Below are 13,206 nucleotides of genomic sequence, written 5' to 3' on the forward strand. Positions count from 1 at the left end.
GCCAACCGCCGCTCCAGCTCGTTCGTTTTTCGGCAGATTGATTTTTCGCGAACAATTTTCCACTCTGTTGTCTCTGGTATCGACAAGATTGTTGGATTTAAGATAGATACACATGGCTCGCGAAGGTACACGAACGCTTGGACATACGCACGTTAGACGGAACATTTTGGAATTTCATCGACACTGTCGCGGGACTCGGTGTAAGCAGATGCGGAGTCTAGAATTCGGTGGATTACCTTTTTAATTAAATATTTTTCTTTTTTTTAATTCTACGAAGTAAAAGGATGAGTAGAATAGCCAGAATCGTAGTAGCCACGAGACTTTTAACCAGCTAGCTGTTGCTATCTCTTTGAAAAGTGTATGCCTAAAATGTGTCGCAATAAGCAAGCGATGACGAGTATACTCGTCACCATAGAGTACGTGTGGCTGTTGTAATACAGAATCAAGTTGTAACGAAATGACTGTTTTATTTTTTAATCTTATAACTGCAATTTACTGCAAATTGTAACCACCTTTTACGTATGACGAGTATACTCGTCAAAGACAGCTAACTGGTTGAGAACCATGTCGATTTTGATGATTTCACCTCAAAAAAAATTTGTCAGCGTTACTGGTACATGGAGGAATAAATGTGTCAAATTCCAATGAAAACTATCGTGTAGATTCTTAGGAAAAAATTCTAAAGGGAACCTAAAATAACACACTGGAATATTTTATAAATTAGAAAACCGAAACATCTGGAACTCGATATTTTGGTGCATTTGATAATCCTATAATCTGCGAATAAAATGACGATATATATATTTAAAATATACGAAGTGCTTCAAATATATATGAATTTCTTCTATCTAGGAAGAAATTTTAAACGAATATTTGCAAAAAGTTCTCGATGCGTTAAGGAAATATAAAGAGTACAGTTATTACAGAGATGCATAGAGTTTCATCGTGTTCCATATATCATTTGTATTATTTACACGGCTAAGCAGGTTTCTCCACACTATGTTCAATATTTTCATCGATTTGAACGCCTATGATACATTTCCAGCGTCTATCACAAAATTTCTTTACTCCATTTTCTCTCGCTTTCTTACTTTCGCATCTATCTGCGTCTTTACTGTCCGCGATTCTTCTGGGAAACGAACGATATAGGACAGAAAGTTACTTTCGAAAGCTCTACATTTCCGCGTGTTGCTGTCACTGGGTGTAAATAACGTACGAGGTTTTGTTCACTAGACACCATTTTCTTCGACCGATTCGAGATCCAGTTCGTTCGAACAACCGGTATTTCTAGTTCATCCGGAAATTCATTGCTATCGATTTGATCTCTGTTTCGACGATTATTACATAATTTCTCAATGATGTAATCTTTTAACATTTTTACAAAAAATCATCAGCTGACATTATATTTGATAGATCCGTTCGATAAAACTACACGGAGGAGTATAATTTCAAGTTAATATAAATACGACGTGATTTAAAGTTTCTTAGAAACTTGGAATATAATTAGAAGAAAGAAAACAAAAGGTAACTCTTAATTTTTAATTAAAATTTGATAAACCCTTACGACCGTGCATTTTTTAAAATTCGAACGACCTCTGGCAAAGGATATAAAGGTTTTTTAGATTACGTTTTTTTCTTGGTTGTATAATTCACTGTTAATTTAGATAGAAGCTTTATGTGTACTTCAATCGTTCGCGTTATATGGTTGGTCGTATAAACTGCTGTTAATTTCACGCTGTTCTACCGTTAAAGATTCTATTCACAAGAGGTCGGAACTGTCTGTAACGAAGATATCACACGGTAATTGCACGCTATTCGCGTACCTCAGCTGCAGCCACATAAACACCTGTCGTGCACCAATGCGTAGGGAATCGCCACGGGAATAGCAAACGCTCCATACCAAAGAGAAATTGTTCACGATCTTGCGACGAGGTGGTCGATTAGCTTCATCGATCGCGGCAATTCCCCTTTCGTTCAAATTTATGATACACCGCGGTATATATGCTGCTCGCCATAATGGTCGCCATAATTATTCAGGCATTTCTACTAATCTTAGGAAAAACTGTTTCGAACGTGAGAAAGCGATTAATTGTCAGTTCCCAGGTGGAAGCGAATCGCGATAATGAAAATGGCAGAAGCTTTCTCGTTTATCAAAAACTTCAAAGTCCTATGTAATTTTCTGCGATAAGTTTTTAAAGAAATGAGCCTAAAGCGTATGTGAGTCGCGTGCATTCGTTCTACGCTGGTCGGACAATAGCAATGTACAGGGTGAACCACGAACCACGAGCAGCAGAGATGACTCTGTTGTTATCAGCAGTCCGATGGAAAATGTTTGTATGAGGTATAGCATGGTTTCCAGAGAGCTTCGACGTGGTTATAGCAAATTATTTGTCGACACTTCCCTTTCTCGTGACTTTTCAAGGTAACCTTGAATTTTTTTCAAATAAACCTATCATCTTTTTACACTTGTTTGTTAGACGATTTTAGTCGACAAAAAGATTCCTATAATCGCGTTAAGGCTCTAAAAATCACGTTGTACTTGATAAAAACATTTTCCATCCGACTGATAATAGACGGATTTATCGCTTGTACTAAATTGACAGGTCAAAAAGGCACATTTATTATAATCATGCGAACATCGTCCGAGCTAGAGGTCGACTCTACGACAGATACGGTCACTGTATGCATTCGCTTAGAAAATACAACCAGATACTACGTAGTATCAGTTTGTTTCACGCGTTAATTTCGAAAGTTCCATTGGTTCTGTTTCATACGTCAACTGGAAAAGTAATTATATTTCAGGCTGACCTTTCAAGACGGTACCCGAGCACAGACTGGAAGCTCGTTCAGGCGAACCCATTGATCTACGAGTAGCCACTTACTGCGAAATAGTTTAGCGAGCAGGAAATGTACCTACAGTTACCGTAAAATCAACTAGTACAGTTTAGTTACAGATTTGATTAACTGATACTGAGTGGTGCAGCAAGTTCTAACGTCCGCGCCACTCCGCGCACAGTAAGTTACCAGATTGCTCGTCACTCCGCTGTAATCGTTGCATGTGCGTCTGCAAGAACCTCGACTTCCGTTCCAATCGCTTTATCGTCCAATTAGCGGAAAACCCAGAAAAATATCGGCCACCGTTACAACGAGCACCCTGTAGATCCATTGCGTCCGCCACACGAACAAGCATTCGTACACGCGAACGCCCACCAAACTACGGCATCGCGAATGTACACATTATTACCGGTGCATTTACATGTGTATAATAGCGTGCAGCGTGCATACACACTCGCTCGATCGTCTGTGTATACACGCGCGGGCAAACATGCATAATAGCGCATTATTGGGGCCGAGTTAACGCGTGTGTCGTATCGATTCATCGACAGGAACTTTCGAGCCGGGTCCAAACATCGGTGACTTCAGGAGCGTACGGCGCGACAAAGGGGCTCTGCGAGTCTACAGGCCGAAGATGACAAAGGTGGCCGAGCCAAGGTGAGCCGGATGTTTGCTCGGAAATAATTCATCGTCCGTAACTCGGTCGAGTCCGCCAGGCCTGAATTCAGGTGACAGGAAGTAACCTCCGTGCGCACCGTCAGTCCTCTCTCTCTCTCTCTCTCTTATCAGCAGCTGATAATTTCAATGGGTTGCTCGACGGAGGCAACGAATTTGGCAAACGCTCGGGAATAATTTTTGTTAAGGGGATTAAAAAATATTCGGCAAAGTCTACGAGTTTGCTCTTAATTATTCGTGAATTTTCAGGCAGAATTTACGTTGATTTTCTGAACATACAGTTGAAGCTGGATTAGCTGGAAACCATGGAATCAACAACTGGTGGGGTAAAATGCGAGAATATTCGATTTTGGGAGGGATAGGGAGTGATCTATCGCTAATGGATCTTTTTATTTCTTTGTTTCACTCGCAGGGTGATAATTCACTTGCAGAATTCCTTGGTTTAGGCGATAATGATTCATAAGGGGAATTATAGAGTATTCCGTTTCTGAACGGTAGTTGGTAATGCGTCCATGAATCTTATTCCTTTTTTCTTCTTTTTTTTTCTTTCGTTCAGTTATGGTGATTCGCTGGTAATTTCAACGCGTTAGTAGATTCTTCCATTACACTCGATGGAATCTCGAGAACACTGATTTTTAAAACCGGTTAACGAGTAAAAACCTACGATACAGGTGACGTATAAAATAATATATGAAATCTATAATAAATTGCAAAATAATTCATAGATTTTTAGGTAAACCTTTGAATCAACCAATGGGAGAGTTGAGAAACAATGATCTCTGAATGAAAAGCATTTCACCGCATTTATCACGCGGCACAATCGTAGCTGCAGCGTTTTAGTAAGAAACAATTAAAAAGATTAAAGAACATTCGATTAGAGAACTTCAACAATCATTCGTTCTTCTGATAAAAAATTCCACGCACCCCATTCGCGATAAAACCAGTTCGTCCTCGAGCATATACGACGCGTGCAGAAAAAGATTACTTCTATTACACGATTTCACCCTCGCAACGCGATTCACCCTCTACCCCTGAAACAGCTACGTACTCGTCTGGATCATCCTCGAACAGCATATGCAAAAATAGAGCAATCCTGTTACACGATTTTCACCCTCACAGCGTATCTCAATGTAACCCTCTGCTCCCCCCCCCCCCTGAAATTAACGCAAACTGGTCGAAACCTTCAAATATTAACAAATCCCCTGTGAAACTACATCAAGGGGAGAAGATGTTAGGATCTCATGCGGAATTCTCTACCCCTAAAATTGCCGCATAGTCGTCGAGATCATTTTCGAACAGCGCATGCAAAAGAAAAATAAGAAAGAACAACCCTACTACACGAGTTCTCCCTCGCCACGTAACTCAACTAAAATTAGCCCTAAGATTAGCAAACATTCGTGGAAACCGTTGGAATATTAACCAACCACCCCTATCTCCTCTGACACCACATTAAGAGGGGAGCAGCAGGTTAGAATATCATTCGGTATTCTCTGGCCCTAAAATTACCGCGAATTATCTCGTAGAAATCATGGTGGAAGAGCGTGTGCGAAAAAAGAACAATCCTGCGATGCGCGATTTCACTCTGCCAGACGTAACTCGACGTAACCCTGTGGCACAGAAATTAGCAAACACTCGTCGAAACCTTGGAATATTAACCAAGCCCAGTAGTATCTCTGTGTATCTGGAATTACACTAAGAGCAGAGGATGTTGGAAAATCATCGGGTATTCTAGGTACGCGCCTAAGCGAAACACCTGTCACGAAAGAGGGAAACTTGAAAAGCAGCTTCGTCTTCGAGGTAAGCACCGTAGGAAGACCAAAACTCTCTTATTCGAGGCACACATTCGACGCCAGGACGAAGCATCGAGAGAACGATTGCACGTCGAACGTTCAACCCGGGGTCTTGAATAAGTATTCAAGCAGTACGAAGTGTATCTGTCGCTTAGTGTATCGCCGTTGGTTCCCGTGTAAACGATCCGGTTCGTGTATATGCACAGTAATGCACACACGTAACCTATTCAGAGGCGAAGTAACCTCCGAACAGCAGACATTGTCGACGCTTCTGCGCCCGCGAAACAATGCTTTATTCCCTAGACACCCTAGGGTCACTAGAGCTGTCTATCGAGGCAAGGAAGCTTACAGCGTGCAACCAGGGAAACGTTCTCTGTTCCTTGTTTTGTTCGTCCAGAACTGTGATAATACGCGACGGAGACTACGTACTCCCCGTACAAGTTTTTCCTCAGATCGATCCTAGACCAGCAAATGCAATGAAAAATGCAGTCTGACTTCGTGGCGACGCACCCTATTCCTGCTTTGTTCTAAGCTTTTTCCCCCTTTTTTTATTACTCCGGATCGGTGAATACTTGATACGAGTTTCCTTTCGTTTTTGCCTCGAATGGAGAAAAAAGGAGAAAATTTCGTACGGTCGCCATTAGAGAGATTTCACTGACGCGGCTCTTTGTTGTGGGAATCTTTTCCAAAAATAGCATTATATCGGTATTCATTCGTTTTTCGTTAATAAGAATTATAGATAGACCGTATTAATAGAAGTCATATTTCATTGATATACATTTGGTAGATTGTTATAAGAATTGTTAAGAAAGAAAGAAAATGCAAAGATACGTACGCCTGCAGCTATAAAGAAATGGAATAAATAATAATTCCTCGATTAGATAGATTTTATGTGAGAATAGTAAATGCTTCGTGTGCTCTTTTTAGGGAACGCGAACGAATTTACTACGTAATTAAGAATATTTGCAGTCGATATATCGTGATTCTGACTTCTTCGATCATTAATCCTCTTAAAGATCGAATTCTGATTTTTAATCCAAGAGGAAAATTTCTTTTCGCCAATCGTTAATAATAGAAGTTACGCTTTCCAAGTTTAGAGTTTCGGAGCTGTGCATCGAACTCGTTGAATCCGTGACTGTCGATAAAAAAGCTCTGAAACAGTTCCAAAGTCAGAGAGAGAAGTGAACGAAAAAAGAGAAAGGAAATGATCAATACTTGTTAAATTAACGGGAAAGAATCGTCGATTGGCTACGCGTGCATTGTTCGTGGCAATTAGTCGCCCTTCTCGCTGGCGCGAGTTAGGCCTCCATGAGAAAAGAAACATCGAGGGGGTGGGAAGAAAGAAGAGAAAATCCACGTGCGCGTAAACAATCGATAGGATTGGCCAGTCACTAACAGACGAAAACATAATCATGCAGATTACTTTGCATTTAATTAACACTGCAGGGAATCGATATTTAAAATTAATTAGCAAATTGTCGACCCGGTAGGGGAAGGTATCGAACTGGGATTTTATTATGTTTATACAGCGTACAATGACTGGTAAAAATATGAAATAGCACAATGTATAAGCAATTACAATTTTCAGGGAAAATCAACATTTTAGATATCCCAACCGTTGAATGTATAATATTCCCGTTTAGTGATACACACTGGCTACGAAAACTACGATATTTCCACACGTTTCTATTTCTCAATCTATTTATTACGTTCTACCTTTCATTTTTACGATAGCAATGTTTTAATCGCGTGGGAGTGCTCTTACGACATAAAATTTAACTTAATTAACTCGATTAATATTAGCATACAAATGCTACGATACACAGAACGGTGTACAAATTTTGCATATCGACGATAATACGTTCGAACGTACGATCGATATACCTAACGAGTAGTTAAGTAATAAAACACCGATACGATCGAGCAGACGTACTATTCAACTACGAATAAACTATGTTCTACTTTGTACCGTTCTGGGAAATTTCATGCATCAAAGAGTTCAAATGAACTCTTACGAAACTGTCGTTTCGATAAGAAAAGAAAAATAGAGAAAAGCGAATTTGCAAGTCAAGTGCCACCACGTGTATATGCACGTACGTCGATCCTTGTCGAATGGATTTGAGCGATGAAAATATTTAATAGAACACACCCGTCCGTACACAGAATCGTGAATCACGCGGATTCCTTCTATCACCGGTATAATTACGTTTGCCGTTGGACAACCTGCTTGCACGGGAGAGCACGTTCTGTATATGTGTAGAAGCACAATGCACAAGCATGTACCAAGTGCATTCTAACGCGATATAACAACGTGACTGATATTTGCTTGTCAGACAATAAAATCGCTTAAGCAGAATGGATTAGCGTTCGAAGAGGTCAACAGGAACGATTTAGGCTTAGATTAAGCAATCTTCATTCACCAAGGTCGACTACGATATTTCGCTTCGATCGAAGCCGTAAAATATGAGAAACGTCGATTTATGCTTCGTTTCGTGCAACGTGAGAGCCTCAAGGTCGACAATGAGACTGACACGATTAAAGTAATTAATCTACGAAGCGTATAAATGGAAGAAATTTTATTTCCGTTCCTCCCCTCCCTTCCCGTTGTATTATGTATTTTTTATTTAAGATAAACGGATATCGTAATTAAAAAATGAAGTTAACATTTATCGAGCGTGCGAATGTGAAACAAACTAAATTATACCGTGCGCTTTGTAGAATAAGTTACAACGTGGCGAAGGTTTCGTTAGAATTCTATTTTGTTAAAGCTTGTGATAAAAATTAGCAACAAGTCTACAACCAATAAACGAGGGAGTATTTTCCATTTTGTGATATTAAGCAGGAAAGATATGAAAAATAAAAGAGCAAGTAATTTAATCGTCGATGTAATGAAAATTAATTAAAGCGACAAGAACAAAAAATTCGATTCCTCTTAATCGTGAACGATAAAGTTCAGTTAGTGGACTACTATTTTTATAGATTTTTGAGAAATTTAAACGCTAGAAAACAATCAGAAACACATAAAATAATCAAAGTACGTGTACCACTTGCTATAAGATAGAATAGGTGAAACAAATCTCTCTGCTCAGTCTCTACCTTTTCAATCCTCTTTACAAAAGTACGAATTTTCAGAAACAATTCCGTAATCTACTTTCCTCAGTTAAAACATAGGTCCAAAGTTGCGTAACCTCAATCCTCGTTCATCAATTCGGTTCTACGTATTATTTCGCCGGATAACGAGAACGAGACTGGAGGTCGAGGAGGGAACAACATGATCCAGATATCACCAGTCGCGCCTCTTATCAGTCTATTACGACAGTAATAACGTTCTTGATTTCACCGACATACAGATCGAAGCCAACACTACCAACCTACCGACGCACACATCCGCAAACTAGACTCACACGATGCAAACTAGCAAACAATCTGTTCAAAAAAATCTCTCGTATAAACAATTTCTACGTTTCGAGGGTTCATGGAAAAAGGGTGGAATAACGTCTATTTTAACGAATTTTCATTTCCTTTGCCATTTAAATGTGTTATACATGGCTTAGAATTGGAAATAAACATCGAACATAACGCAGAATAAAATGAAGAATAAAACGTTTCATTTTGATATAATATCTATGAGAAAATATGAAGATGCGACATAGACACTGGAAAGTCAATTTTCGTTTTCTTCCCCTATTTTTCCCATCCCTATTTTCGGCCATCTTTCCATTGGAAACCTGGTTCGATGTTGGAACGACGATTTTGGTTATTTTAAGCGATTCCACTAATTGCTTTTCTCCCCGGTGCTTTCTATTCGATAGGAGGAAACTTTTCCAACGAGGAAGCTAAAAAAAAAAAGAAGAGAAAGAATGAAAGAGAGAAAAAAATAGAAAAAGAAGACCATCGAGTTTCTGTTTGAAGTTCCGTGGAAAATCGGTTTAGGAGATTTCAACGAGGACCGAGCAGGTGCGAGATTTAAACTTGCTACTTTCGACGGTATTTCGGTTAATTAGGTGTCGCGTTGGAAATTCCGCTTTATCTTACGGACGTCGTATACACTTTTACGGGATGGAAAATTTTCACCAGTCGTCTCACCTCTGTTATTATCAACGTCGATAAGGATTTCATCGCCGGTGGAAATAACAAAACTCTTAAAGTCGTCGGGGAAAACGTCTGTCAACTAACAATGTATCTGGAATTCAACGTTCGATAACATTTCGCCATGTTATGTTTGGTACTCTCTTTTTATTTTGATGATCTGCTTTCCATGCGATTGTTTGGAATTACGTTCATTAAGAATACGTCGATCTACTTTTTATGTTCGACGTTCCCTTCGATAATTTGTTTGCTCGTGATTGACACGAATTGATAAACCTTCGGTTTGTTTCGGTCGCGTTAAAATTACAGTGACCTAGTTTGTCAATAAGTCATTTGTTTCCAGATACTATACGCTAATTACGTATTCGAGTGAAGGAATGGATTATTATAGTTATTATTAATTAAACCTGATGTTCTCCTCGCTACAATGTCACTTTCGTATCCCTCTGGATATCTTTTATTATTTTATCTGTATAAAGTACAAATGGAGTACAGAAAAAATAGTAAAATAGCATTGAATGCTAAAATCAAGTATTTCAAAACTATTTATATCTCAATAATATCTACTGAAACATTAATATCCATTTCAGGTCATACAGACTCAAGGACGACAGGATTAAAAGATATAATATTTCAATGAGAAAAGAAAAACTCACTTTGGACTGATTTTCTTCATCTCCCCGAGCGTAGGATTGTACGTATGGTCTTCTCCACTGATCCTAGCTACTCCTTCGTAAACACTAACACCATAACCTTTTTCCACGAGGTCCACCAAATCCCGAAAATTATCATGCACCTCTGTCTTCTCGGTCCTCGACTCCCTAGCTACGTTCTCACCATCCTTTCCACTATTCTGCGTCGTACCGGACATATCACCACTGGTCTGCTCTTTACTTGCATTCGTTCGTTGCAAATATCTCCTGCGAAAGTTATAAATCGTACCAGTATTCGGGTCGTCCCCGACCCGAACACGCCCATGGCTGGGTACCAAATGATGTCCACTGTATCCAAGATCCATCTGCAGATCCATCACCAACAGAATAGTGAACAATATCGCGAAGGCACTCAGGCCTAGCATCAGTTTGTCCCGGATGCGAATCATCCTGATTGTGAATTTCATCTTCCAGTCGTTCCAATCTGGAACTTTGCAGCCAGATCCGATGGCTTTCTTCTTCTTCGATGATCTTCCCTGGCCTTTGCTCTCGTTATTTTTACCACGATCAGCAGTGATCACCGAAGCAGACTTCAGGGCCCCTTGGTTGTCATCTCTTGCGTCAGATTCTAAGTCACCGAGGTTCACGCGAATTGTCACGACGCCTGAGTCACCCAGAGCATCGTTCACCGAGGCAGACTCTATCCTGAGGTCAGAAATGACACGTGAGCCGTGCGTTGGCTCGCAGACAGGCGTCGAAGGGTGACGAGTCGCGTTCTCGTCCAGCCTGTTCGCGACTAGCCGCTGTTTACTTTGTTCTTCCGCAGGCTCGCCGTCTCGCAGCTCCTCCTCGTCCCCACCTCTGCCCGCGAAATTCGCAAGTTTGCATTTTACGAGCGACGTGAGCCGCGCGTGCACTTCGTCGCCTTGTATTCGTGACTTCCTTGCCGGAACGTGGTTATCGCCTGACCCGTACGTGCTATCACGCCTCGACGAGAGCCTCGGCGACCTCTGAACCTGCCAGTCGTCCGGCGGTGGCGATCGTTTCGCTTTCCACGACGTCCACTCTACCTTGTCTCGCCACTCCAGCGACCTTGACTGCCCGCTACTCGACCTTTCGCGATTGCAAACGGGTCTGACGAATCTTCTGTGGGCGATAGGCGAGCAGTCTACCGTCACGGTGTCTATGGAGACTTTGGAGATGGGGAACCCCACGTGGAACTTGCGGTGAACCTGCTCTATAGCGTGGACGAGGCTCTCTTCGCTCCAGGATCTTCGCTGGCCTGATTGCAGCGCCTCCAGAAGCTTCGTGGATTTTTCTAAACGTCTTCTAATGAGAACGCGTTGCTCCAAAAGTCGGAGATTGTTCTCCGTTCGAATCAGATCCTCCACGTCTTCTACCGAGACGCTTTTAGACGAATCTTCGTTCTCGACAAAGTACGTCGAGGAGATTTTAGTTGTTGATTCGTTCAACGACTGATTGGTTCTTTCAGTCTGAGGCTCCTTGTGAACCAGCAGAAAGTCATCCTCAATGAGCTCAGCGCTTGGGCACACGACAGAAACGTGAATATTATTAGGTTGCTCAGGATCGATACCCGTGGAAGACTGTTTATTGGTTAAATCGGGCTCCAGAAGTCTCTGTTTGGACTTCTTTCTACGGACTGGTGCCACTGGTCTCTCTTCGTCCGCAGATTGAAACTTCTTTCGTAGAAGAGGACTCTTTTGAATATTTCTGACCAATCTCTCGCACCCTTCGGTAATATTGTCCTTCGAGCTTCTTACCAATCTTCTGAGGAAAGAATCGCTCTTGTGTAGCTTGGAGCGTGCTTGTGCCTCCTCCTCAACGTCCTTGGAGCAAGGAGCGTATAGACGTTCCTTCTCTTCGCTGGATTTCCTTTTCTCCCTGAAGGTATCAGGATGTTCTTCGGATTTCCTCGACTTTTCTCTGAAAGTGAACTTGAACTTAGGCCTGTCGAAGTTGCGCGACGATTGCACGCGGTCGCTCAAGCTCTGTTTGATCCTACCGACGTTTCGTCGTGCCCTGAACCGCGAATCCTCATCCCTAACCGAAAAGGAATCAACTTCGACGACGCTGGAGGTTCGAGCTCCTCGCGACCTTGACCCGCTATCTTCGAATGTCTGGCGGCTTGAACGTGTCGTCTCCTCTGTGGAACCACTTTCGGGACATCTCCTCTCGTCCAGAGTTTCCCTCGGTCGCGGGACGCACCGGAAGCTTGGAATTTCGAGCGCGAATCGCGAGATTTGACCGAGGTTCCGCTAGCGTCGACGTTTTGGCGAGAGTCTTCTTATCTAAGTCACTAATACACTGGTTGGCTGAGACTCGAGATGTTTGTTGAGTCTTTCACGGGTTCTGGAATGTTTCAAATGTCGGCCTGGATACTGTCAGCCTTTGGACTCCACTGCACCGCGTTCTGGAAAATAAACAAGGCGGGGATGTTAGGTCGCTGACCAGATGCGAATCTCACAGGGTGATGCATCGGTCAAAACAATCGCAGCATCGTTTTCTGGATTAGTTTGAATCTTACGTACGCTTCTTGCGTTCATATGATTTTTTTTTTTAATTATTATTTTAAATTAAATTATTGTCGTAATTGAGGTATCGATTTATCGCGTCGTTTTTATTCGTTTGATTGGCACGAAGAAATTATTTATAGTAATATCACGTCCTCTGATTGCTTCCAACAGTGTGTACTGAATTTGTTCGTATGAAACTTTGGCTTTTATTAAAATATTATATACCGACTCAAAGTAAACTTTGCCTAACCTGATGTACTTATTTTTCTAATGGTAAACATTTGTCTCGTTGTTACGGATTTCTAAGAATTATACAAATGAGAAATATTGTCGGGAGTTGTTAGTACATTAGACGAAATCTGAATGCGATAATAATTGTTTTTAACCTGTTTCGGAATAAAGAATATTGTTTTTCCAATAAGAGGAAGATGGAGAGCATTTACACTCTATTAAATTATATGATTCAAAAGTACTGCCTCCTTTTATGCACGACTATAAATCTTGATATCTGCACTTTGTCATGCAAATTTAATAGATCCGACTCGTTTGAACAATAATCTCCGTTTGGTTTGTAGTAACATAGGAACAAATGTTCGATCAAACATGGTAATACGAAAGCAAAGTAATTAC

General features: G+C 41.1%; 1 protein-coding gene across 1 annotated transcript in view; it reads right to left on the reverse strand.

The window, feature by feature from the left end:
* LOC122575051 (extracellular serine/threonine protein CG31145) overlaps positions 1–12,307 on the reverse strand; it is a 94,927-nt gene extending 82,620 nt beyond the window's left edge. Inside the window, exon 1 of the mRNA XM_043743433.1 lies at positions 10,046–12,307. Within this exon, the coding sequence (XP_043599368.1) occupies positions 10,046–10,509 (464 nt within the window). The 5' untranslated portion in view covers positions 10,510–12,307. The remainder of the gene's footprint in view (positions 1–10,045) is intronic.
* Between the last annotated feature and the right edge of the window lie 899 nt (positions 12,308–13,206).

This window comes from Bombus pyrosoma, linkage group LG14 (genome assembly GCF_014825855.1).
Source record: "Bombus pyrosoma isolate SC7728 linkage group LG14, ASM1482585v1, whole genome shotgun sequence".
Lineage (NCBI taxonomy): Eukaryota > Metazoa > Arthropoda > Insecta > Hymenoptera > Apidae > Bombus > Bombus pyrosoma.